Source organism: Macaca mulatta, chromosome 6, assembly GCF_049350105.2.
Source record: "Macaca mulatta isolate MMU2019108-1 chromosome 6, T2T-MMU8v2.0, whole genome shotgun sequence".
Lineage (NCBI taxonomy): Eukaryota > Metazoa > Chordata > Mammalia > Primates > Cercopithecidae > Macaca > Macaca mulatta.
Window position 1 is genome coordinate 38,512,148 of NC_133411.1, and position 27,569 is coordinate 38,539,716.

At 40.5% G+C, this 27,569-nt stretch overlaps 1 protein-coding gene across 5 annotated transcripts in view; it reads left to right on the forward strand.

The window, feature by feature from the left end:
- Positions 1–27,569, forward strand: part of WDR70 (WD repeat domain 70) — a 389,981-nt gene that overhangs the window by 14,177 nt on the left and 348,235 nt on the right. For 3 of the 5 annotated variants that reach the window (XM_001094466.5, XM_028849397.2, XM_015139891.3), the window contains one exon: positions 3,248–3,440. In XM_001094466.5, the coding sequence (XP_001094466.2) occupies positions 3,248–3,440 (193 nt within the window). The remainder of the gene's footprint in view (positions 1–3,247; positions 3,441–27,569) is intronic. The other 2 variants (XM_028849398.2, XM_028849399.2) reach the window with 1 other exon arrangement.

Here is a 27,569-nt window from a genome sequence, read left to right on the forward strand (position 1 = left end):
GGGTTCAAGCAGTTCTCTGCCTCAGCCTCCCAAGTAGCTGAGATTACAGGCGCCCACCACCACACCCAGCTAATTTTTGTATTTTTAGTACAGACTGGGTTTCACCATGTTGGCCAGGCTGGTCTTGAACTCCTGACCTTGTGATCCACCCACCTTGGCCTCCCAAAGTGCTCAGATTACAGGCGTGAGCCACCGCACCTGGTGTTATTCTTTTTTTTAGTGTCAATGTCATTTGTAGTTCTGCTCTGATTTTTTTTATTTCTTCTAATAATTTTTGGTTTGCTTTATTCTTGCTTTTCTAGTTCTTTGAGGTACATCATTAGGTTGTTTATTTGATGTATTTCTACTTTTTATGTAGTTGTTTATTGTTATAAATGTTCTTCTTAGTACTGTTTTCTTTGTTTTCCACAGGTTCTGATATGTTTTGTTTCCATTTTCTTTTGTTTCAATAAATTAAAAAAAATTTTTTTTTTATTGACCGTTTGGTCATTTGGGAGCCTGTTGTTTTATTTTCATGTATTTGTACGATTTCCAAGGTTCCTCTTGTTATTGATTTTTTAATTTTTCTTTTGAGACAGGGTTTCACTCTGTCACCCAGGCTGGAGTGCAGTGGCACATTCTTAACTCACCGCAACCTTCACCTCCCAGACTCGAGCGATCCTCCCACCTCATCTCCTTAAGTAACTGGGACTACAGGTGTGTGCCACCATGCCTGGCTAATTTTTGTATTTTTTGTAGAGACAGTCTTTCACAATGTTGCCCAGGCTAGTCTTGAACTTCTGAGCTCAAGCAATTCGCTCACTCTACCTTGAAAAGTGCTGGGATTATAGGCATGAGACACTGCGCCTGGCCTGATTTTGGTTTTGTTTTGTTGTGGTTAGAAAAGATACTTGAGGGCTGGGCAAGGTGGCTCATGCCTGTAATCCCAGCACTTTGGGAGGTCAAGCTGGTGGATCATGAGGTCAGGAGTTTGAGACCAGCCTGGCCAACATGATGAAACACCGTCTCTACTAAAAATACAAATATTAGCTGGGCGTGGTGGCTCATGCCTGTAATTCCAGCTACTTGGGAGGCTGAGGCAAGAGAATCACTTGAACCTGGGCTGAGGAGTGAGCCAAGATCATGCTCTGGCACTCTAGAGTGAGACTCTGTCTCAAAAAAAAAAAAAAAAAAAATCTGTTTTAAAACAGTATAGCTGGAAACTTGTGTGTTAATCATAAGGGGGAAATTTTGGAGTGTGAATAGCTTAATATAAATTTATTTAGTCATTTAGCTATTACTTATTGAGCGTCTTCTGTGGATTATACAGTATTTTAGGCACTGAGATACAGTAGTTAGCAAGTCAGATGAGACCTTAGTTCTCATGGAGCTCTCAGTGTTGTGGGAGTATTTGAAGGGATGGATAACAAACAACTAAATAACCAAATAAAATAACTTAGCAGGCATGTAATGAAGATAAAGGTACTTCAGGTAATGGGAAGTGGTGGTGTGCCTGAAGGTTTAAAAGGGGTGTGCCCTTAGGCTTCTTTGAGGAGGAGACATTTGAGGAAACTCCAAAAATGAGAAAGAGGCTGTGTAACAATCTATGGGAAGGATAAGTCAGCCAACGGAACTCCCAAGTGCAAAGACCTTGTTGTGAACTAAACTTAACCTGTTGAATTAGAAAGAAGGCCTTGGAGTGGAGATTTGAGCTAGGCAGTGGCTCAAATCTAGAAACTCAGATCTTCATGGAGGTTTGCTAGTTCATATATCTCTGTTTAAGGGTAACCTGAATGTGAGAATATATTCTTTTCACTGTTTAACCTAGATGAAAACAAAAAGAAAAATCTCAAGTTTTTCCTTCAGTAGATATTGAGCGCCTCTTATAGGTGAAGCATTTTTTAGATGCTGGAAATATGTTAGATGCTAGAACAAAATGGAAATTTGTGCTTTCCTGGAGCTTACATACCAGAGATACTTCATTAGAAGGCAGTGACACTTTTAATCTTATCAAATATTTGAAAGATTAATTGATACAATTAAGAATGCTGAGTTCTCAACTCTGGAGGCAGGTGGAGGGGTGGTGGATGGTGAGGGCTATACTTACAGGTGTTTGCTAGAGACCTTAATGAGAATGTATAATAGTCCTCAGGTATGGTGGATAGGAAACCACTTGGGAATCAGTATGATATGCTCTAGACTCTCAAGCCTGTCCAACCTGCCTTATACTGTTGTTGATTTCTTTTAGACTTTTAGCATCCTGAAGCCATGGTTTTTAGTTTCTGTCTCTAGTGATAAGTAGAAAAGAGGGATGAGGAAATGGCTTCACTGGCCCAACCAGAAACAAATTAAGAACCCATGACTGTATTCTGTCCCTTGGATACCCCTGGTTAGAGTATGGTGTTTTTAGAATGCAAGGACGCTACATTTAATGTTTGGCAAAGTGGCAAACTTGGACTAGCCGTGAGAAATAACTTGTATTTCGGAAATTATATTGAAACATTTTGGGAGTAACTTCCTTACATGACTGGCATTATTTGCTACTGTGGCAATCAGGGATTGGATTCAAATATAGTTAATTGAGGCACTGGCCATCTCAGTGGTTTTTGTCCATTACTATTTTGTAGTTTTTCTTCTGTATTTCCTTGTTCACCTGTCTCTTTTAAAATTTTTTAAATTAAATTTTTATTATATATCTATATTTTGAGACAGGGTCTCACTGTTGTTCTGGCTGGAGTACAGTGATGCAGTCATGGCTCACTGTAGCCTTGACCTCCTGAGCTCAAGTGATCCTGCCATCTTAGCCTCCTGAGTAGCTGGTACCACAAGCACATGCCACCACACCTGGCTCATTTTTATTTTTTGTAGAAACAAGGTCTTGCGATGTTTCCCAGGCTAGTCTCAAACTCTTGGGCATAAGCAGTTCACCTGCCTAGGTCCCTGAACGTGCTGGCGTTACAGGTGTGAGCCATTGCACTCAGTCTCACCTGTCTCTTTATGAGTGCTAATGGTCTAATGGCCCTTTAACGTAAAATTGCTGTGACCCTTTATTTTTGACTTTGCATAAGACAGTTTTTTTTAAAACTTTCTTAAGATAAAATAATATTTGCATTAAACATTTAATGTTTGAACTACAAATTTGAAAAAATTAAAAAATACCCAAATGTTGTTAATAGGAGAGGAAAAGTTTCCTGAGAAACAAGTACTATTTCCAAAGTGTGCTCTTTATTGCAGCAGAGGCAAAGAGTTTCTGTTTCTGTGTTTTCAGGGATACAAGCAGCAGTGAAAGTGAAGAGAGTTCTGACTCTTCTGATGATGAGTTAATTGGCCCTCCTTTACCCCCTAAAATGGTAGGAAAACCAGTTAATTTTATGGACGAAGATATCCTCGGTGCTTTACCTCCACCTCTTAATGAAGAAGAAGAAGCAGAGGAAGAAGAAGAGGAGGAGGAGGAAGAGGAAGTAAGTATTTTAGTGGTAATTTAAAAATTCAGTGGAGTAATAGCTTTAAAGTACTGTAGAGATCAGTCCTGCTAAACTGTTGTTCATGAGTAAGAGCCATTTTAAAAGCTGAGGAAAGGCTTAAACCTGTAATCCCAGTTACTTGGAAGGCTGAGGCTGGAGAATCGCTTGAACCTGGGAGGCAGAGGTTGCAATGAGCCGAGATTGTGCCTTTGCACTCCAGCCTGGGAGACAGACTCGTCTCCAAAAAACAAACAAACAAAAAACCCAAACCGAGGAAAAAGGCCGGGTACAGCGGCTTACACCTAATCCTAGCACTTTGGGAGGCCGAGGTGGACGGATCGCTTAAGCTCAGGAATTGAAGACCAGCTTGGGCAACATGGCGAAACTCTGTTTCTACAAAAATGCAAAAATTAGACGAGTGTTACGGCGTGCATCTGTGGTCCCAGCTACTCAGGAGGCTGAGGTGGGAGGATAATTTGGGCCCAGGAGGCAGAGGTTGCAGTGAGGTCGACGGATGACACTCCAGCTTGGGTGACAGAGTGAGTCCCTGTCTCAAACTACACCCTCCGCCGCCCCCCGCAAAAAACCTGAGGAAAATAACTGTGGAGTTTATTACTGACAGCCTGTATTGAAAGAACTTCAGGAGGAAGAAAACAACTAAAAAATAATAAATGGAGAGCTGAAAGCAATGTGTTAAAAAGAAATAAATGGATAAAAAATTTTGTTAAATCTACATATGTGGCTCGGTGTGGTGGCTCACACCTGTAATCCCAGCATTTTGGGAGGGTGAGGCAGGCGTATCACCTGAGGTCAGGAGTTCGAGACCAGCCTGAACAACATGGAGAAACCATGTCTCGACTAAAAATACAGAATTAGCTGGGCCTGGTATGGCACATGCCTGTAATCCCAGCTACTCGGGAGGCTGAGGCAGGAGAATCACTTGAACCTGGGAGGCGGAGGTTGCAGTGAGCCGAGATTGCACCACTGGGTGACAGAGTGAGATTTGGTCTCAAAAAAAAAAAAAAAAAAAAAGGTATAATCTTCAAAATACTAAAAGGAAAGAATGCTAAAGGAAATGGTGTACTTTTGTATTTGACACCTGGGGTAGGTAATTTTTTAACACCTCCCTTCTTTATGTGATGAATTATTTTTAGTAATAATTATGAAATGAAAAAAATAATCAGAAAAGCAACAGCTTTTGTAAATCTGTCAATGACTGTCAAAATCGGTAGTCTTTGCATATTCCTCCTCAGTACATAGTGTAGCAAATTTGTCAATCTATGTCTGTCTGTAGTTGATCAAATAAAGCTTCTGATTTCAATTTTGTACATTTTTCTTTCACATGAAACAACAGATCTATAGTATATATACTCACACTTGCACGTGCATTCATGTGTGTGCATATGTAAAATTAAGAAAAGAAACAAGAATAAAATAAGAATAAATTTGGCAGTTTCATTAAAATTTTTGTTTTACAATAAGTTCCAGAAATTGCAATGTTGATTGTATATTTTTTTCTTTTATCAATTCTAGTGGCTTTTAAATATCTCTGTAGGTTGAAATATTTTGGCTGGGCACTGTGGCTCACGCCTGTAATCCCAGTACTTTGGGAGGCTGAGGAGTGCTGATCACTTGAGATCAGGAGTTCCAGACTAGCCTGGCCAACATGGTGAAACCCTGTCTCTACTAAAAATACAAAAAATTAGCTGGGTGTGGTGGTGGGCGCCTGTAGTCCCAGCTACTCGAGAAGCTGAGGCAGGAGAATGGCATGAACCTGGGAGGTGGAGCTTGCAGTGAGCTGAGATGGCACCACTGCAGTCCAGCCTGGGTGACAGAGCAAGACTCCATCTCACAAAAACAAACAAACAAACAAACAAACAAAAACATTAGCCAGGCATGGTGACAGGAGGCTGAGGCAGGGGAATTGCTTGAACCCGCGAGGCAGACTGCAGTGAGTCGCGATTGCGCCACTGCACTCTAGCCTGGCAACGGAGCAAGATTCTGTCTCAAAAAAAATTTTTTTTTCATGAAAGTGTTTACAGAAAATTCATTTTATATTTGGTAAAAACTTCTAAATTTTTTTTCTCTAAAAATCAGAGAAAATGGCTACATGATGTCAAACATTGCCATTTAATGACCTATTGCTTTAGAATGCTTTTGGTGAAAACAACTGAGGTATTCAAACATTTACCCTTTTAAATTCTTTTGCCAACCATGTCTCTTGTTTTTTCTTTTGGCATCCATAGAAAACAATTGGATTTGCTTAGCATTTTGTTTCTTTGTCTTTATAATCTTTGTTTATTTTGAATCTAGTATTTAAATGCAGAAATGTAGTACAACAGGGATTGGACATAGGAAATTACTGTTGAAGTGAGCTTGAATGATTCTGAACCATGGAAAACAGTATGTAGAGACCTGAGTAGCTGAGTGTGTTTGTGCATGTGTGTGGTGCAGATAACTGGGAGTTCTCCAAATTAACTTCATGTAGAATACAGTGGTTATTTATTTATTTTATTTATTTATTTATTTATTTTTGAGATGGAGTGTCATTCTGTTGCCCAGACTGGAATGCAGTGGTGTGATCTCGGCTCACTGCAACCTCCGTCTCCCGGGTTCAAGTGATTCTCCTGCCTCAGCTTCCTGAGTAGCTGGGATTACAGGCATCTGCCACCACGCCTGACTAATTTTTTGTGTTTTTGATAGTGATGGGGTTTCACCATGTTGACCCAGCTGGTCTTGAACTCCTGACCTTAGGTGATCCACCTGCCTCAGCCTCCCAAAGTGCTGGGATTACAGGTGTGAGCTGTTGCACCTGGCCAGAATAACGTGTTTATTAAAAGATAAGTAATAAAAGCATGTTAATTGAAGTTCACATATATGTTATTAAAACTCAACAGGAACCATAGCAAAAAGAACATTAAGTAGTATCTAAGCTGACATTGTTTATAATTGCCATCACAAGGTGATAATAAAAGGCAGGCTTATCTTTACTTGATTTTATTATCGTTTTTAAGTTCTCTACAGAAAAGGTGTACCCTCTTATTGTCTGTGTTACTTCCACTGTTAATTCTCTCGATATGCCATTGAAGAAAATTCACCTATTGCAATAAAAGACAGGAAAGGAGAAAGAAGAGGTAGAGGAAGATAATCTTGGTTAATAGAGATTATGAAATAAGATGGTAGGTATGAATATAAATATATCAGTATTAATAGATGTAAATGGACTAAACTTGCCACTTAAAATACAAAAATTCTCAGATTGGGTTAAAAAAATTTAGGTATATATGCATGTTATACCTGAATTATAATTACACAGAAAGGTTGGATGTCAAGCAGTAGAATATAGCAGGAAAATACCCAAAAGATAGCTGATTAATGTTATAAAATTGGTATTCAAATCTTTAAGTCATAATATGAATTAATGATAAAAGTGACATTCCTTAATGGTAAAAGGAACAGTTTATTTTGAAGGAAAAATTGGCAGTCCTCAACCTCTATGCATTTAACAATATACTGAAAGTGTATAAAGCAAAAATTGACAAAATTACAAGGAGAAATGGACAATATACAGTCAATCAGAGATTGAGAGATTGTTAAGACAGTAAGGAGACAGATTTGGAGAAGACAAATGAACAAAGTTTAACGTATTGAATGTATATTGGAGCCCTCGTTCAACATTTTAAGCATAAATGGACAGTGAAAAACAAACATATCTAGTTCCTAAAGTGCTATGGAAACATTAACTACTATGGAAACATGAGTTTGGTAGTTCACTGAGTAGGTAATATTTAGATTTAGCTATGAATGTGACAGTGGGTTTTGTAATGGACTGAATGTGTCTCTCTAAAATTCATGTTGAAGCCCTAACCCCCAGTGAGGCTGTATTTGGAGATGGGGCCTCTAAGGAAATAATTAAGGATAAATGAAGTCATAAGGCCCTGATCTGATAGAATTAGTATCTTTATAAAAAGAGACACCAGAAAGCGTGCACTAACTCCTCCTCCCCCATGGGAAAGGAGGAATGGCTTTGTGAGGACATAGCAGAAAGTGGTCGTCCGCAAGCCAGGAAGAGAGGTCTCACCAGAAACCACATTTGTCCACACTTTGATTATGGACCTCTAGCCTCCAGACCTGTCAGCAAATACATTTCTATTGTTTTAAGTCACCCAGTCTGTGGTATTTTGTTTATGATTGTGTGAGCTAATAAGGTTTGCAAGGCTGACTACTGGTTGATAAACAGAAAGGAAGAAAGAAGCATATTGCAAGCCAGAAAAAAGTTGCTACAGCGAAGACCCAAATGTATATAAATACAGCTATGGTTGTGAAATTGCACCTGATTAGTGCATGGCTGAGTTTTCTTACTAGGAGAAAGTAGAAAGATGAGGAGGATGAGATCAGATCCAGAAAGTATGATTAAATGCTTTCTGGAGGATGTGGAATTTGAGTAAGCTTTGTAGAGGATTACATTTTTTTTTTTTTTTTTTTGGAGACAGGGTCTCTCTGTCACCCAGGCTCGAGTAGAGTGGTGCAATCAAAGCTCACTACAGCCTTGACTTCTTGGGCTTAAGCAATCCTCCCACCTCAGCCTCCCGAGTAGCTGGGATTACAGGCATGTGCCTCCACACCTAGCTTTTTTTTTTTTTTTTTTTTTTTTTTAAGTAGAGATGAGGTCTTACTACGTTTTCCAGGCTTGTCTCAAACTCCTGGGCTCAAGCGATCCTCCTGTCTTGGCCTCCGAAAGTGCTGGAATTACAGGCATGAGTCACTGCCCGGCCGAAGATTGATTTTTTTTTTTTTGAGATGGAGTCTTGCTCCGTCACCCAGGCTGGAGTGCAGTGGTGCAATCTTGGCTCACTGCAACCTCCTCCTCCTTGGTTCAAGTGATTCTCCTGCTTCAGCCTCCTGAGTAGCAGGAATTATAGGCACATGCCACTGCACCCAGCAAATTTTTTGTATTTTTAGTAGAGATGGAGTTTCACCATGTTGGCCAGGCTGGTCTTGAACTCCTGACCTCAGGTAATCCACCTACCTTGGCCTCCTGAAGTGCTAGGATTACAGGAGTGAGCCATCTTGCCTGGGCCAATTTTTTTTTTTTTTTTTAAATTTTTGTAGAGGTGGGGTCTCACCATCTAGCCCATGCTGGTCTCACCTGGGCTCAAGCCATCCTCCCACCTTGGCTTTCCAAAGTGTTGGTATTACAGACATGAGTCATTTTTAAATATTATTTTTTAAGATTACATTTTTAAATATTATTTTAAAATGACAGATTATTTTTAATTGACATAATTGTACATATTTCTGGGGTAGAGTGTGATCCTCCACACTTGTATACAGAGTGTAATGATCAAATCAGGGTGATTAGCATATCCATTGCCTAAAACACTGATCATTTCTTTGTATTGGCAATATTCAAAATCCTCACTTTTAGCTCTTTGAAAATATAGAGTAAATAATTGTTAACTATAGTTACTTTACAATGCTATAGAACACTAGGACTTATTCTATCTGGCTGTAATTTTGTGTCTGTTAACCAAACTCTCCCTATACCCCTCTTTTTCATACCCTTTTCACCCTTTCGTTTCTGTTTCTACTATTTTCTTCACTTTTATGAGATCAGTTTATTTAGCTTCATCTGAATGAGAACATGTGGTATTAATCTTTCTGTGCCTGGCTCATTTCATTTAACACAATGTCCTGTAAACTCATCTTTGTTACTGCATGTGACATGATTTTATACTTTCTAAATTTGGCCAAATAGTATTTGTGTGTGTGTGTGTGTGTGTGTGTGTGTGTGTGTATTAAATTTTTAAATCCATTCATTTATTGATGGACATGTAGGTTGATTCCGTATCTTGGTCATTGTGAATAGTGCTGCAGTGAAAAGGGGAGTGCAGGTATCAAATGTGAATTTCCTTTCCTTTGGATATATACTCATTAGTGGGGTTGCTGGATTATGATAGTTTTATTTTTAGTTTCTAAAATATTGATAATGTATGTATTTTTGGGATATATCTGATATATATTGTGATATATTCATAAAATGTGTACAGATTAAAACAGGGTAATTGGAATATCCAGGATATCCATCAGCTTAAATATTTATCTCTTTCTTATGCTAGGAACTTTCAAATTATTCTGTTCTAGCTGTTTTAAAATATACAATAAGATTATTGTTAACTATGGTCACCCTACTGATCTTTTGAATACTAGGTCTTATTCTCTTTATCTGACTATATTGGTACCTGTTAATCAGCCTCTCTTCATCTCTCCCAGCCCCCGAACCTTCCCAGCCTCCAGTAGTCACTAATCTCTCTTCATGAGATATACTTCATGTAAGAGCATGTAAAATCCTCCCCTCCCCTCCCCTCCCCTCCCCTCCCCTCCCCTCCCCTCCCCTTCCCTCCCCTCCCCTCCCCTCCCCTCCCCTCTCCTTCCCTTCCCTTCCCTCCCCTTTCCTTTTTTTTTTTTTTTTTTTCCCTGAGTCAGGGTCTCACTCTGTCACCCAGCCTGGAGTGCAGTGGCACGATCTTGACTCACTCCAACGTCTGCCTCCTGGCCTCTAGCCATTCTCGTGCCTCAGCCTCCTGAGTAGCTGGAATTACAGGTGTGCGCCACCACGCCCGGCTAATTTTTTGTATTTTTATTAGAGATGGGATTTAGCTATGTTGGCCAGGCTGGTCTTGAACTCCTGGCCTCAAGTGACCTGCCTGCTTCCACCTCCCAAAGTGCTGGGATTACAGGCGTGAGCCACTGTGCCCAGTCCCCAATTCATCTTTCTAACCCCTCATGAATTATGTTCATCTTTAAACTCCAACAATATTCTAAATTCAGCACATCTAAGATAAAACTTAGGCTTTTACTTTGTCTTACTTGAACTTTTGCTGTAGCCACTTAGCTGGTCTCTTTGCCTCAAGGATCTTCTCTTTTAATCTCCTTTCCCCACTGCAGCAAGATTAAACTATCTGTAACACAAGTCACATTGCAACTAATAGTACTAATTCCCTAAATGAGGGAAAACCACCACCACAGCAGGGCAGGACTCCACCTGGCGATTTCTGAATCTGATTTGAGTTTTTTGTTGTTCGTAATCGCTGTGGCTTTTTTCACAGTCTGTTTAACAGGAAAGCAACCAATTTCACATAGTTGAGTGGCTAGATAGTTTAGCAAATATTGTTGAAATTAATGGGGTAATATTTTTAAAAAGAACCTTTAACCTAGTGTTAACTTTTTAAACAAATTAATATTTTTCATTTTAAGATGGGGTCTATTCTTTCTTTTTTTTTTTTTTTTTTTTTTTTTTTTTTTTTTTTTGAGACGGAGTCTCGCTCTGTCGCCCAGGCTGGAGTGCAGTGGCGCGATCTCGGCTCACTGCAAGCTCCGCCTCCCGGGTTCACGCCATTCTCCTGCCTCAGCCTCCCGAGTAGCTGGGACTACAGGCGCCCACAACCGGGCCCGGCTAATTTTTTGTATTTTTAGTAGAGACGGGGTTTCACCGTGGTCTCGATCTCCTGACCTTGTGATCCGCCCGCCTCGGCCTCCCAAAGTGCTGGGATTACAGGCGTGAGCCACCGCGCCCGGCGGGGTCTATTCTTTCAAACAGGCTGGAGTGCAGTGAATTTTTTTGACTTTCATTCAAGTGGTGTAATCATAGCTCACTGCAGCTTCAACCTCTCGGGCTCAAGTGATGCTCCTGTCTCAGCCTTCTGAGTAGCTAGGACTACAGGTGCATACAACCACATCTGGCTACTTTTTATATTTTTTGTGGAGTGGGGTCTTGCTCTCTTGTTTGTGTGACCTTGAACTCTTGGCCTCAAGTGATCCTTCCACTTCAGTCTCCCAAAGTGTTGGGTTACAAGTGTGAACCATTGCACCCAGCTATCCTAGTGTTTCTTAATCTGAATGTAATAATCAGCTTTGGTGCAGTTAAAAAATATGCATGCTTAGGTCTTGTACTCTGGAGATTGATTCAGTATAACTGTAGTGGAACTTGCCTTAACTCCTGCAATTTGTATTATTTATAACCAAAGGCTCCACAGGTAATTCTAATGGATTTCCTCCCAGTCTAGTTGTGTTGTTTACTTAATCACAGTTGGGGTCATAGGGTAACTACGTTAGGGTACCTCTGCAGATTATGATCTGTATCATGTATCATGGATACCTAACTATATGGGATATTGCTTATAAAATATTTCTTCTTAAAAAAAAAAGGGAATGAAATTATTGCTTTTTTATGATAGTGAAGCCACTTTAAAGGTTTCATATACCCTTTCATATAGCTCAGTTAATATATTTTGATCAATATTTTATGAAAAAATATTTTTTCTATAATAGGTGCATGTTAGTATCTCTGAAGCATTAGTGTTTAATTTCTTCTGAAGATGACATGGCAGAGGCCATAAGCTGCTGGTTTTTTTGAATCTCGTTCATTTTTATATCCTTGTAGTGCCTGAATTAACTATACCTATTAAATCATAATCATATTCTCAGAAGGGCCATGAACATGTAGATATTCTGGAAACTGAGCCTGTAGCTCTGACAGCGGTTTTTTTTTGTTTGTTTGTTTTTTAAATCAAGTTTAATTTATTTTTCAATCATGTTCCTTCTGTAAGTTATTGTTTTTATTATTGAAACTCTATTATTTAGTATCAAGAGCCTCGAAAACGTTCATTTCCTTTAAACTCAATAGCCTTTCTAGGATTCTATCCAGAGGAAGTAATGCAAGATTTGGACAAAGCTTTATGCACAAAAATAATTGTCACATTAATACTTAGAATTGTGGTTTTCTGAATGTGTTGGGATTACTGCTGGGGGTGTGGTATGGTGGGATGGAGTCCCTCCTTAGAATTGTGGTTTTCTGAATGTGTTGGGATTACTGCTGGGGGTGTGGTATGGTGGGATGGGGTCCCTCCTATCAGTTTTTGGCCAGGTCAGCTCCATTTTTATGTTAAGCTTCCTCAGAACCTTCTCTTGATGAAAGAGTTCCAAGTCTGAACATGTTTGAAAATACCAACATATGTAAAATATTAGAATAATTAGAAAGAATATAAATACTTAGTAATAGGGAGAAGGACAAATAAATTGTGTTGTGGTCATGTAGAATGTTATGCAGTCACTAAACATGTTTAATAAGGGTTTTTAGTAGCACTAGGAAAGGATGTAAAACTGAATAGACAGTATGATTTCAGTAATTTAAACGATAGATATGTGTGGAACAAAGTACTCCCATTGCTTGCTTCTAGATTGTGGGATTGAGGATAATATGTTTTTTTACCTTATACTTTTTTTTTTTTTTTTTGAGACGGACCCTCACTCTTGTTGCCCAGGCTGGAGTGCAATGGCACGATTTCGGCTCACTGCAACCTCCGCCTCCCGGGTTCAAGCAATTCTCCTGCCTCAGCCTCCCAAGTAGCTGGGATTTACAGGTGTGAGTCGCTGTGCCCAGCCCTCCCTCATACTTTTTTATATGTTTCCAGTTTCCACATTGATCATAGCTGTGCCCATAATCAGAAACAATTATTGGTGTTATAAACAGTTATTGTCCTTCATTTTATGACCTCAATTCAAAAATCTAGAACAGATTAAAAAACCCAAAGAAAACAATATTGGACATGAATACAGAATGAGTCTTAAGTACTAGTAAATAAGTTTATTTTTATTTTACCTCATCTCAAAAAGGATTTAATGGACTGGTCACAGTGGCTCATGCCTGTAATCTCAGCACTTTAGGAGCTTCAGGCAAGAGGATCACTTGAGCCCAGGAGTTTGAGACCATCCTTGCCAATGTAGTAAGACCCGCATCTCCACAAAAAATAAAAAAGCCAAGTGTGGTCGTGTGTACCTGTAGTTCCAGGAGAATTAGGTGGGAGGATCACTTGAGCCTGGGAGGTGAAGGCTGCAGTGAGCCATGGTTGCACCACTGTACTCCAGCTTGAGTGACAGAGTGAGACTCTGTCTCAAAAACAAAAAAGGATTTAATGAAGTGAAATGCATAGATTAGGAAGAAGGAAGGGAAACTGGAAAACCAAGGAAAACAAATAAAGTTAATTAATATAAAGCATGAGAAACAAGAGTCTTAAATACCTGGCTATGGGTAGGCCAAAAAACCTAGTTGTCACTATTCCTCTCTTTCCCTCATACCTCACATCCAATCTGTCATCCATTAAGTCTTACTAGCTCTATCTTGAAGGTATATTACCAGATCTCTCCACTTCTCTGTCTCCATTACTACCACTTTAGTCTAATCCTGTATCACTTCAGTGTCAGTAGCCACTAAAGTCTCCCAGCTTCCATTCTTGACTGGACTACTATAGTAGAAAAAGTAGCAAAACACAGATACAGAGAGGCAATATAGGATAGTGGTTAAGAGAGTGAGTTCTGGAGCCAGATGGGGCTCCTTCACTTTAAAGCTGTGTGATTTTTGGGCACATTATTTAACCTCTGTGTCTGTCTTTCCTCCTCTATAAAATGGGACTGATAAAATTATCCACTCTGATTGTGTGGATGAATTAAATGAGTGAATTAATGTGTATAGAACCCTTAGAATAGTAGCTGGTATTTAAAGTGTTCAGTGTCAGCTGTTATCATTAAGGTCATTTATTTCAATAGATAGCAAACGAGGAATTGAAAAACAAATTTAACATGATTTCTAATACAAAACTTAAACTAAAAGGAAACTTTCATATCATTTGAAGTAATTCATGCTTCATACTAACAGTCAGTGTTGTACATAATTAAGGAGCAATAGAGGTAACAATCACATTATTATTTAATATTATCCTAGACATTTTTGCCGGTTAAAATGATCAAGACTGCATTATAAGGAAGAGGTGGGAATATTGGTGTAGTTTATATGACTCTACCTGAAACAAAAAGAATTAATCAAAACTGTTAGATTCATTTAATAATGTTCAGTTTAAAGTGTTAAATGTGAAAGATAACTTTTTAAAATTTATTTATTTTTTAAGAGACGGAGTCTCGCTCTGTCGCCCAGGCTGGAGTGCAGTGAGGTGATCTTGGCTCATTGCAAGCTCCGCCTCCCAGGTTCACGCCGTTCTTCCGCCTCAGCCTCCTGAGTAGCCGGGACTATAGGCGCCCGCCACCACGCCGGGCTAATTTTTGTATTTTTAGTAGACACAGGGTTTCACCGTGTTAGCCAGGATGGTCTCGATCTCCTGACCTCGTGATCCGTCCACCTCAGCCTCCCAAAGTGCTGGGATTACAGGCATGAGCCGCCATAAGATAACTTTTTCACAACAGGAATAACAACAAATAATTAGGTGTAGTCCAGGAATTTGAGATTGCAGTGAGCCAGCTGTGATCTCTCCACTGTACTCCAGCCTGGAGACAGAGTGAGACTCTGTCTCAAAAGGAATGAAGTTAGGGAGAGATGGGCCTGAATATAAAGAATAGTATAAAGCTTTTCAAGACATAAAATTTAAGTAAGTCAGGGTGGTTTAGTGCTTACACCTGTAATCTCAGCACTTGGGGAGGTCAAGGGGGGGCTGATCACCTGACCTCAGGAGTTCAAGACCAGCCTGATCAACATGGCGAGACACCATCTCTACCAGAAATACAAAAAATAGCCGAGTGTAGTGGTGAGCACCTGTGGTCCCAGTTACACAGGAGGCTAAGGCAGGAGGATCACCTGAGCCTGGGAGGCAGCGGTTGCAATAAGCTGAAATCGTACCATTGTACTCCAGGCTGGGTGACAGTGAGATTCCATCTTAAAAAAAATGGAAATAAGTCAGAACCGCTAAATAATTGGTAAATATTTCTCAATTTTTTCCTACAGAGGTAAAATAATTAGTCCAATTTATTTATTTGCCTACTTAAATCCAGCTATTAAGTGACGAGTTGTTATGCACACGTAGGCTATCTGTGCTTTTTTTTTTTTTTCTTTTACACTTTTTGTCTGTTCTTGTAGAAATGGAGTCTCGCCATGTTGCCTAGGCTTGTTTCAAACTTCTGGCCTTACGAGATGTCCTTCTGCCTTGGCCTCCCTAAGTGCTAAGACTAAAGGTGTGAGCCACAGGCAGGTGAGCCACTGTGCCCAGCCTAACCATGCTTTTACAGTATGGTGCTGCCTCCCATACTTAGAAGCCTGTGGAATTGATCCTGGAGCCTGTTTTAAATGTATATTACTTAGTGTATTATTAATTTGGCTGCCAGTGACAGAAAATGCAAAACAACAGTGACTTAAACAAGATAGTTGTCTTTTCTCTCCCTCACATTAATGAATCAGGAATTAAATGGAATAGAACTAGTTTTCAGGTCCAGGATATCGCAGATCTTGTCTGCTTCTGTATTTTTTCCTGCCATCTTTAGTATACAGGCTTCAAGTTAGATGCTGTAGCTGTAGCCATTAATTTTGCATTTTTGTCAGCAAGAAGGTAGAGGGACAAGGCCAAGCAGTGGCTCACGCTGGTAATCCCAGCACTTTGGAAGGCTGAGGTGGGTGGATCACCTGAGGTCAGGAGTTTGAGACTAGCCTGGCCAACATGGTGAAACCCCATCTCTACTAAAAATATAAAAAAATTAGCCAGGTGTGGTGGCACACCCTTGTAATCCCAGCTACTCAGGAGACTGAGGCAGGAGAATTACTTGAACCCAGGAGGTGGAGGTTTCAGTGAGCCGAGATCATGCCCGTGCACTCCAGCCTGGGCGACAGAGCAAGACAGTTGGCTCAAAAAAATAAAAAAAAGAAGGTAGAGGGATAAGGATAAAGAAGCCTCCTCATTTTGAACTTTGTATCTTTGTTTAACTTGAGAAGTGTAGTAGTTTTTCTTTTTTGGAGGCCAGGAGTCTACCTAAAATTTGATGCTTCCAATACAAAGAATGGATAGTAAGGGGCAACTAGCAACTGAGAGCAGTGATTATCTATATTCAGTATTTGTTGCTTTCAGTTATAGCAATGACAAATTATTTATTTACTTTGCATTTTTTTGGGTCTTTTTAGACATTGTGAGTGGTTCTTTAATATTGTGTGTGTGTGTGTGTGTTATATGTAATACATATATAGCATGCATGCTTATTTGATTTTGTTTTGTACTCGTGAACATTAGCTACCTTTCTCCAAAAGAATAAAAAATGTAAAGTTTATTGGTACTAACGCAATCTTTAAACTCTTAAGATTTGGTCATAGTATTAACATGCATGAATTTCATTATTATTATTATTATTATTATTATTTTTTGAGACGGAGTCTTGCTCTGTCACCCAGGCTGGAGTGCAGTGGCCGGATCTCAGCTCACTGCAAGCTCCGCCTCCCGGGTTTACGCCATTCTCCTGCCTCAGCCTCCCGAGTAGCTGGGACTACAGGCGCCCGCCACCTCGCCCGGCTATTTTTTTGTATTTTTTAGTAGAGACGGGGTTTCACCGTGTTAGCCGGGATCGTCTCTCGATCTCCTGACCTCGTGATCCGCCCGTCTCGGCCTCCCAAAGTGCTGGGATTACAGGCTTGAGCCACCGCGCCCGGCCTTATTATTATTTTTTAGATGGAGTTTCATCTTGTTGCCCAGGCTGGAGTGCAATGGTGTGTGATCTTGGCTCACTGCGACCTCTGCCTCCTGGGTTCGAGTGATTCTCCTGCCTGAGCCTCCTGAGTAGCTGGGATTACAGGTGCCAGCCACATGCCCAGCTAATTTTTGTATTTTTAGTAGAGACGGGGTTTCACCATGTTGATAAGGCTGCTCTTGAACTCCTGTCCTCAGGTGATCCACCCGCCTTGGCCTCCCAAAGTGCTGGGATTACAGGCGTGAGCCATCATGCCTGGCTAAATTTAATTTGAATTCTTTTGTGTCTGTCTGGTTCTGCTGTGTAGTTATTCTACTGTTTCTCTTCAGAAATGAGATGTAATCTTTTTGGTTTATTTTATTAAGGGACAATTCCAAAAAACTAACCTCAGCTGAGATTTTAGTCAAGTTTGATTGTGTATCTGTCAGGTTTGTTTATATCGAGGATCATTGAATCACTCATAAGGGAAATGAAGGTATAGAAACTGCCTTTTTCCTTGCTCCCACTAACAAATGTGAGAAAGTGGCTTTTTTTTGTTTTTTTTTTTGAGGTGGAGTTTCGCTCTTATTGCCCAGGCTGGAGTGCAGTGGTGCGATCTTGGCTCACTGCACCCTCTGACTCCTGGGTTCAAGCAATTCTCCCGCCTCAGCTTCCCGAGTAACTCGGATTACAGGTGTGTGCCACGATGCCCAGCTAATTTTTGTATTTTTAGTAGAGACAGGGTTTCATCATGTTGGCCAGGCTGGTCACGAACTCCTGACATCAGGTGATCCACCCAGCTCGGCCTCCCGAAGTGCTGGGATTACAGGCGTGAGCCACCATGCCTGGCCGAGAAACTGGCTTTTTTTAAGAGAATGTTTTAGTTGCTCACTCTTTCCCATTATTTTTTACAACTATTATAATTCATTCCTCAGTTAGCAGTAGCTCTATCAGTAATTCAGAATATTTTTTCAAAGACATGACAAATCTTTCATCACAATAGGCAAATATATAGAAAACCTGATGCATAAGTGTTTCAGACTTCACCAATCCCTATTTTGCCTATTCATTTTCTCTGACAAAGGGGTCCACTGGTGTTTTTTTTTTTTAAAGGAATAGGGTTTTGCTATGATGTGCAGGCTGGTCTAAAATTCTTGGGTTCAAGTAGTGCTTCTGCCTAAGCCTCCTAAGTAGCTAGGACTACAGGTGAATGTGAGTCCATCCAGCTTAGAGTTCATTAGGTTTTTTTTTTTTTTTTCTTTTTCTTTTTTAGAGACAAGGTCTTCCCATATTGCCAAGGCTGGTCTTGAACTCCTGGGCTTAAGAAATTGGCCTGCCTTGGCCTCCCAAGGTGCTGGGATGATAGTTGTGAGCCACTGTGCCTGGCCTGAGTCTGCTAGTTTTGACTTGAGTACTGATCAAAACTTTAATGCTACTTTCTCATTCCTCCAGTTTCTGCTTGTTAAAATTCTGTGCACCCTTTAGGGACCATTTGAAGTATAATTTCCTCTAAGCAACCTCTCCAGATGCTAGCTGCATGCGCTACTTCCCAGGCTTGGTTTCTGGCTTCTTGTTGTTAAATCATTACTTGTGTGCTTGTCCTAACTCCCTTACCTTTCTTTTCCAATCATATATTAAGACCTCAAGTACAGGAACTTTTGTATAAAAGGTATGGTAGTTTTTAAAAAGTCCTGTATCTTCTAATGCAATACCTTATAAATGGTATGACAGAGTAAATATTTGTCAGATGGAATTGAACATTTTTGGTTTTTATAAATGAAAAGCTTGTGACATTCAAATGTGTTTTTTCTTTATGACACATAGCCCTTAGTTTCTGTATGGAAAATGGAAGTAGGTATAGAAGTGTGAACAAAGGAAATATGAGCATAGAAATGTAAATAAACATCTATTTCCATAAGAACCATTGTACATGCCTTGCCCTAACCTTACAATTTAGATACATTATAGTTTAATAATTGTAAGAGCTGCCTCAAGATAGAGATTACTTAATTAATTAAATTTATAGATTAAAACTTTATTTTTACTTTATTTTGATAGCTTATGAACCTACCTGGCAAATGAGTCAGAAAAAGTTGTAGTTTCTTTCCTTAAAACAGTCACACAATACTTTCTAAAAAGTGTGATTGTTTTTATTAAGGCGTAACTATTTGTTTTTTATTTTTATTTTTTATTTTGTGGAGATAAGGTCTTACTGTGTTGCCCAGGCTGGTCTCCAACTCCTGGCCTCAAGCAACTTTCCTGTCTCAGTCTCCCAAAGTGCTGGATAATAGGTGTGAGCCACCACACCCTGCTTTTAAAGTATAATTTAATATAAGAATGTGCACAGATCTTATTCAGTTTGGTGAGTTTTGACAGTTACATGTATTGTGTGTAACCACCATCCCAAATAAGGTACAGAACATTTCTGTCATCCCTATAGTTCCTTGTGCCCCCCCTAATTACAATACTTGTTTAAAAATGATTTATTTATTTATTTATTTTTTTGGCCAGATGCAGTGTCTTACACGTGTAATTCTAGCACTTTGGGAGGCCAGGGTGGGTGGATCACTTGAGGTCATGAGTTCAAGACCAGCCTGGCCAACATGGCCAAACCCTATCTCTACTAAAAATACAAAAATTAGCCAGGTGTGTTGGCATGCACCTGTAATTCCAGCTACTCGGGAGGATGAGACATGAAAATCGCTTGAACCTGGGAGGCAGAGGTTGCAGTGAGCTGATATGCCTCTGTACTCCCGCCTGGGCTACAGATTAAGACTCCGTCTTGATTTGAAAAAACAAAAAAGACTTTTTGATAGCTCTAGAATTGGGAACAAAATTACCAGAGTCCCAACTGTAATTAATTTTTTTGTTTCTTTTATGTATTTTACTTCAGTTACTAGTTAGTAGTTGGATTTAGTTTTACTGCTAAAGGCACTGTATTAAAAATATTAATTATAATTTCTTTTGATAAACTTTTTTTATTACTTATTTTATTCCAATTTGCTTATCTATAATGGTAATAAAATTGTTCTTTTCAGTAGAATTTGAAGGATTATGATTATTTTTCTTAGACCTAAGTAAAAAAATATTCAAGTGGGAAGTATCAGAGAAAAGATGTGAAAAATCATCTTTTGGCCGCATGCTGTGGCTCATGCCTGTAATCCCAGCACTTTGGGAGGCCGAGGTGGGCATATCGTCTGAGGTCAGGAGTTCGAGACCAGCCTGGCCAACATGGTGAAACCCTGTCTCTACTAAAAATGCAAAAATTATCTAGGCGTGGTGGAGCATGCCTGTAATCCCAGCTACTCGGGAGGCTGAGGCAGGAGAATTGCTTGAACCGGGAGATGGAGGTTGCAGTGAGCCGAGATCGTGCCATTGCACTCCAGCCTGGGCGACAAGAGGGAGACTCCATCTCAAAACAAAAAACAAAAAAAACCACAGAAAACCCATTTTTAATCATTTCTATTAACTTGTTCATGATTCTAATTTTTGTTTTTTAGGGATGAAGGAGGTTATAACTCATAATTAAATGGAAACTTTAGGATTACTGAGGATTTTAATTATCTTTGCTATCCTGTTTCCCATTACTACAGAAAATGGAAAGTTGGAGTTTTATGACTGTAACTAAGGGCTGGATGTAACAGCAACTTTCTAGTTGTGAGCACCTGTTTTCCATGAACTCTGTCTGACTCCCTGGCTGGCACGTTCTGTGGTGGAGAGTCCAAGTTTGGGCCACCTCTGTGCTGCTTTGTCTTGTGGTCTGAGGCATCTCATCCCCTTGGCCTTGGTCATTGCCAGCCACCTGTATCAGTCAGTCTCTTTCCCTGATACATGGGGAGAGGCTGAAGAATTCAAAGCGGGAGAAAACTATCTTTTAGTTCTCAGGAGTTGATGTGAGAATAAAATGATTCATGTAAACACGCAACACAGGACTCATACTAGGCACTCAGAATTGCTGGGTTTTATCATTGTTTTCATCATCAATACCAATATTTGATCAATGACCAATTTTAATTTAATTGAAGTTGACTTCAATTAAAGAAGAAAAGTGTTTAAAAAGTGGTGTGAGAAAACGTAATGATTTTAACTTCAAAGTAGAATTAATGTCCTTTAAAACAGAGTAATTTAATTGCACCTGCAAGGTTCTGTCAGCAGAGGATGCTAGAAGCTGTATTCCAAAATCCAGTGAATATCTTCCTTAGTGTTTTGAAACTGCTAATGTGTGAAGATCTTCATTCTTTAAAATGGGCACCAGGGGGCAATCGAAGCTCTTTGGCAAGCATCCAGTTTTTCCCCTTGCCTGTCTATAGTGGAAGGAAAAAAAAGAATCTTTTATAAATAATGTCTTCTAGTGAGTTTGAGATTCAGATTAGTGTTGGAATAATTACTTTTTTTCTCTGAAGAAGAATGCAGAAAAATTCTCTTAAATGTATTTAAAATTTTATCTTGAGCTTTTTAGATAAGTAACAGATTCCTGGACGGGCGCCGTGGCTCACACCTGTAATCCCAGCACTTTGGGAGGCCAAGGTGGGCGGATCATGAGGTCAGGAGATCGAGACCATCCTGGCCAACATGGTGAATCCCTGTCTCTACTAAAAATACAAAAAATAGCTGGACATGGTGGCATGTGCCTGTAATCCCACCTACTTTGGAGGTTGAGGCAGGAGAATCGCTTGTACCAGGGAGGTGGAGGTTGCGGTGAGCTGAGATTGTGCCGTTGCACTCCAGCCTGGCAACAGAGCGAGACTGTGTCTCAAAAAAAAAAAGATTCGTATGTGGGAATTTTAAGGATAGCTTCCTCATAATTTAATATTGAAGTTTATAAAGTCACATAAGGTTTATTTCTGTGATCATTAGTGTAATCCAAACTTTTGAAAATATATATCAGATCTTGCCGGGCGCAGTGGCTCATGTCTGTCATCTCAGCACTTTGAGAGGCTGAGGCAGCTGGATCACTTGAGGTCGGGAGTTCGAGACCAGCCTGGCCAACATGGAGAAACCCCATCTCTACTAAAAATACAAAATTAGCCAGGCATGATAGTGCATGTTTGTAATCCCAGCTATTTGGGAGGCTGAGGCAGGAGAATCACTTGAACTCAGGAGGCGGAGGTTGCGATGAGCCTTGATTGCGCCATCGCACTCTAGCCTGGGCAACAGGAGCGAAACTCTGTCTCAAAAAAAAAAAAAAGAAAAAAGAAAATATATATTAGATCTTGTCACTTCTCTGCTCTAAACCTCCGGTTTCTTCCTATCACTTCAGATTCTTTGCCTTGGCCTCTGCAAATCACACTGACTTTATCACCTCCTACTCCCTGGCTTGCTCACTCCTCTCTAGCCACACTGATCTTTCTGATTTTCTCTGAAGACCTCTATTCTTATTCCCACATGGAAACTTTCTATTTACTCTTTCTTCCACATGGAATAATACCCAGAACTTCACATGGCTCCCTTATTTTGCTTGGATCTGTGCTCAAGTGTTACCTTCTCTGTCCATCTTATGTAGGTCCCCCTGCTCCCCATCCCACCTCTTTTCCTGTCACTGCTTTATGGTACTTATCATTATCTGACATTTTTGTGTATTAGTTTATTGTGTTTCTTCACGTAAAAATGTAAGTTCCATGAGGACAGTCTTTTTTTTTTTAACTGCTGTATCCTCAGTGGCTTGACAGATACCTAGCACATAGTAGGTACTCAAGAAATATTTGTTGAATGAATGGAATGGCCATCCTTGGCTATGGGCATGGCTACTTTCTTCCTAAACGTTTCATTGAATCAAGGTTAGCTTCTGATCTGGTCACAAATTATTATTTATTTTTTTTTACAGACAGAGTTTCCCTCTGTTGCCCAGGCTGGAGTGCAATGGGATGATCTTGGCTCACTGCAAGCCCCACCTCCTAGGCTTAAGCGATTTTCGTGCCTCAGCTTCCTGAGTAACTGGGATTAAAGGCATGTGCCACCATGCCTGGCTAATTTTTTTAATTTTAATAGAGTCAGGGTTTTGCCAATTTGGCTGGGCTGGTCTTAGAGTCAGGGTTTTGCCATGTTGGCCAGGCTGGTCTCAGACTCCTCAAGTGATCTGCCAGCCTTGGCCTCCTAAAGTGCTGGGATTACAGGCGTGAGCCACTGTGCCCAGCCACAGTTATTCTTTAGAAACGGAGAAGCTGGCCGGGCGCGGTGGCTCAAGCCTGTAATCCCAGCACTTTGGGAGGCCGAGACGGGCGGATCGCGAGGTCAGGAGATCAAGACCATCCTGGCTAACACGGTGAAACCCCGTCTCTACTGAAAAATACGAAAAACTAGCCGGGCGAGGTGGCGGGCGCCTGTAGTCCCAGCTACTCGGGAGGCTGAGGCAGGAGAATGGCGTGAACCTGGGAGGCGGAGCTTGCAGTGAGCTGAGATCCAGTCACTGCACTCCAGCCTGGGCGGCAGAGCGAGACTCCGTCTCAAAAAAAAAAAAAAAAAAAAAAAAAAGAGAAACGGAGAAGCTGATACTCCACTTACACATTTCTAGGTTGGTCCTCCACAGTTATGTCAAAAGGGTGCAGTCTTTTTAAAGCTCCCTTTCCAGGTAAGCTTTTATATCCTCTCAAGGGTTTCTGCCTCTGAGCAATGGTTTTTATTTTGCTCAACAAATATTTTGTGCATCTGCTGTGTGAATGGACACTGCTAGTATGGATCAAAATGAGGATACTTTGAGGAAGATGGACTAAGTTATGCAGATAATCCAAAGCATACTTTAAGTGCAGTGACAAATATGGGGGTAGTTTTTATCTGACTTTGATTATAGTCTCTTTATTTACAAGTTTTTGTTTTTTTCTTTTTTTGAGACAGGGTCTTACTCTGTCACTCAGACTAGAGTGCAGTGGCATGCTCACGACTCACTGCAGCCTTGATCTTCCAGGCTCAAGCAGTCCTCCCATCTCAGCTTCCCTAGTAGCTAGGACTACAGGTGGGCGCCACCATGCCCGGCTAATTTTTCTGTGTTTTGGAGAGATGGGATTTCCTCATGTTGCCCAGGCTGGTCTCGAACTCCTGGGCTCAGGAGTGCTGGGGTTACAGGTATGAGTCACCATACCCGGCCACCACCGTCCCTGCTCTGTTTTTTTTTTTTTTTTTTTTTAAAGAGACAGCATCTTGCTCTGTTGCCCAGCCTGGAGTGCAGTGGCACAATCCTAGCTCACTGTGGCCTCAAATTCCTGGGCTCAAGTGATTCTCCTGTCTCAGCCTTCTGAGTAGCTGAGACTGCAGGCATGCACCACCATGCTGAGCTAATTATTTTATTCTTTGTAGAGATGGAGTCTTGCTATGTTGCCCAGGCTGGACTTGAGCTCCTTGGCTCAAGTGATCCTCTTGCCTTGGCCTCTCAAAGTGCTAGGCTTATAGACGTGAACCACTGTGCCCAACACAAGTTATTTTAATGTCCAGGTATTCAGCATTAAACTCTGGTAAACATCTGTCAATTTAGTGTATAAATAGCAAATTGCAAAACTTGCAAATGTAATATATCTGTGCCATTAAGTAAGTGGAAATGATGTTAAAGAAGTTCTCCATTCCACTCAAAGCATTGTAAAGTGAGGAACTGGTTGAACTAGAGCAGTTAGTTCCTGACTGGAAAAGAGAAAATTGACAAGAATGATACATGATTTGAATATCATAGGATTTAAGAGCCTTTGAAAAAATTGAAGACGTTTCTATAAAATAATACTTGATTCATTCTTTGTAGATTCTAACATTTACTATATTCTGAGATTTGTTATGACTTAAATTTTGAATTATGAATTGAATTTTATTCAGGATTAAACTTTGACCTAAAAATTTAAATTTTATTTTAAGATATTTTAGTGTAATCTTTTTATGCCCCCTCTTCAGTGAAAATTTGAATCTCCTTTTTTTTTTTCTCTTTTTTTTTTTTGAGACAGTCTTGCTCCGTCGCCCAGGCTGGAGTGCAGTGGCACGATCTCGGCTCACTGCAAGCTCTGCCTCCCGGGTTCACGCCATTCTCCTGCCTCAGCCTCCTGAGTAGCTGGGACTACAGGCGCCTGCCACCACGCCTGGCTAATTTTTTCTATTTTTTAGTAGAGACGGGGTTTCACCGTGTTAGCCAGGATGGTAATCTCCTTTTTAATTGACTACTTCTCTTACAGTCATGAAATAAAATTAGGATGTTCTCCTTTGTATCATTTATCATTTCTTATAGCCATATGCCTTCTTCTATATTCACAGAACTCTTGTTCAGTTTTCAAAAATCTGTGCATACCTAGTACTTTCTAAAAACTTTTTTTCTGTTACCCAAGGATATTTACTATCATCAGTAATTTTTCTTCTTTTTTTTTTCTTTTGAAATGGAGTCTCTTTGTCACTCAGGCTGGAGTGCAGTGATGTGACCTTGGCTTGACTTGCTTCAACCTCTGCCTTCTAGGTTCAAGAAGTTCTCCTGCCTCAGCCTCCTGGGTAGCTGTGATTACAGGCACCTGCCACCTCGCCTGGCTAATACTTGTACTTTTGGTAGAGACAGGGTTTCACCATGTTGGCCAGACTGGTCTCAGACTCCTGGCGTCAAGGGATCTGCCCGCCTTGGCCTCCCAAAGTGCTGGGATTACAGGTGTGAGCCACCATGATTTCTATAAAGTAATGCTCCTTTGTAAAAGTCATTCACTTTCATTTCTCATTTCCTATTTCACTTCCTTATGTTTTCCTGTATAAAACCCCCACCTCTTTGCTGTTTAATTCATGTTTCATTTTACCTTAAAGTGTTTCTTCTTCTTCTTCTTTTCTTTTTTTTTTTGAGACAGAATCTCACTCTGTCTCCCAGGCTGGAATGCAGTGGCGCAATCTTGGCTTACTGTGGCCTCCGCCCCTGGGGTTCCAGTGATTCTCCTGCCTCAGCCTCCCAAGTAGCTGGGATTACAGGCACCTGCCACCGCGCCCAGCTAATTTTTGTATTTTTAGTAGAGACAGAGTTTCATGATGTTGGCCGGGCTTGTCTTGAACTCCCAACCTCAGGTGATCCGCCTGCCTCCTCAGCCTCTCAAAGTGTTGGGATTATAGGCATGAGCCACTGTGCCCAGGCCTTGGCTAATTTTTTTTTGGTATTTTTTTGTAAAAACGGGGTTTTGCCATGTTGCTCAGGCTGGTCTCCAACTCCTGAGCTCAAATTGATCTGCCTGCCTCAGCCTCCCAAACTGCTGGGATTATATGCGTGAGCCCCTGGACCTGGCCAAATGTAGAAAACTTCCTAAAACAAAATGTGGGAATGTTGTGAAAAGTTTTTGATTGCTACCAAGGCGATGGAGAGCCATGGAAGGTTTTTGATGAAAAATGGCCTGCAAAGAATAATATTGTAGAGAGCAATGTGGAAAGAAGTGAAGAGGATGGAAGTGAGGGGAGGACTTCTCAGTGACAAGATAGTGTTCACAGTTCCAGATGTGAATAAATTCAGAGTAAATTGTGTCATGAAATTCTTGGTAACTAACCTCTTTTCACTTTTATAATTGAGAAAGCTGAGGTTTGGTGCGGTTAAACAACTTACTGAAGGTTACAAGTGGAGTTAATTGTAGAGTCCTGTCTAGATTCCAGGACTTTTGACTTAGGAAGCAAATAAGAAGAAGAGTTACCATGGTAGAGTGTTCATGGCCAGTATAGTAAACAAAAACATTAAAAAAAAAAAAAAGGAAGAAAAAGAAAACACAAGGGAAGAAAAAGAAAAGAAGAGTGGCTAATATAGGATTTTCAACTCGCATAGTTTCATTGGCAGTCATCATTGCTTTTTTAAAATCATGACAGAATTATAAATTGAAACATAAATTTGATTTGCTGCTGCTTAGATTGTTTAAATGTTTGTTTGTTTTTTGAGATGGAGTCTTGCACTGTCGCCTGGGCTGGCGTGCAGTGGCACTATCTCAGCTCATTGCAACCTCTGCCTCTTAGGTTCAAGTGATTTGCCTGCCTCAGCCTCCCAGGTAGCTAGGATTACAGGCGCCCGCCACCACGCCTGGCTAATTTTTTTGTATTTTTAGTAGAGATGGGATTTCACTATTGGCCAGGGTGTTCTTGAACTCCTGACCTCGTGATCCGCCTGCCTCCGCCTCCCAAAGTGCTGGGATTACAGGTGTGAACTACCACACCCAGCCTGTTTAAGGCATGGTGGCTCATGCCTATAATCCCAGCACTTTGGGAGGCCAAGGCGGGCAGATCACCTGAGGTCAGGAGTTCAAGACCAGCCTGGCCAACATGGTGAAACCCTGCCTCTACTAAAAATACAAAAGTTAGCTGGGTGAGGTGATGCATGCCTGTAATCCCAGCTACTCGGGAGGCTGAGGCAGGAGAATCGCTTGAACACGGGAAGCAGAGGTTGCAGTGAGCCGAGATCACGCCACTGTATTCCAGCCTTGGCAGCAGAGGGCGACTCCGTCTCAAAAAAAACAAAAAAAGAAACCAAAAAAAAAAAACCCCCAAAAAAACCCAAAACCAAAAAAAATTTATCTATTTATAAATATATTGCTGCTTGTCTGTTTTTGGAATTAAAGTGTTCTTACAAATGGCTCTGTGTGGTTAGCAGTTCTTAGAATTGCCTAGGTAGCATACAGTAATACTAAATGTAATTACAAAGGCTACTAGGTGGATCTTATTGACCAA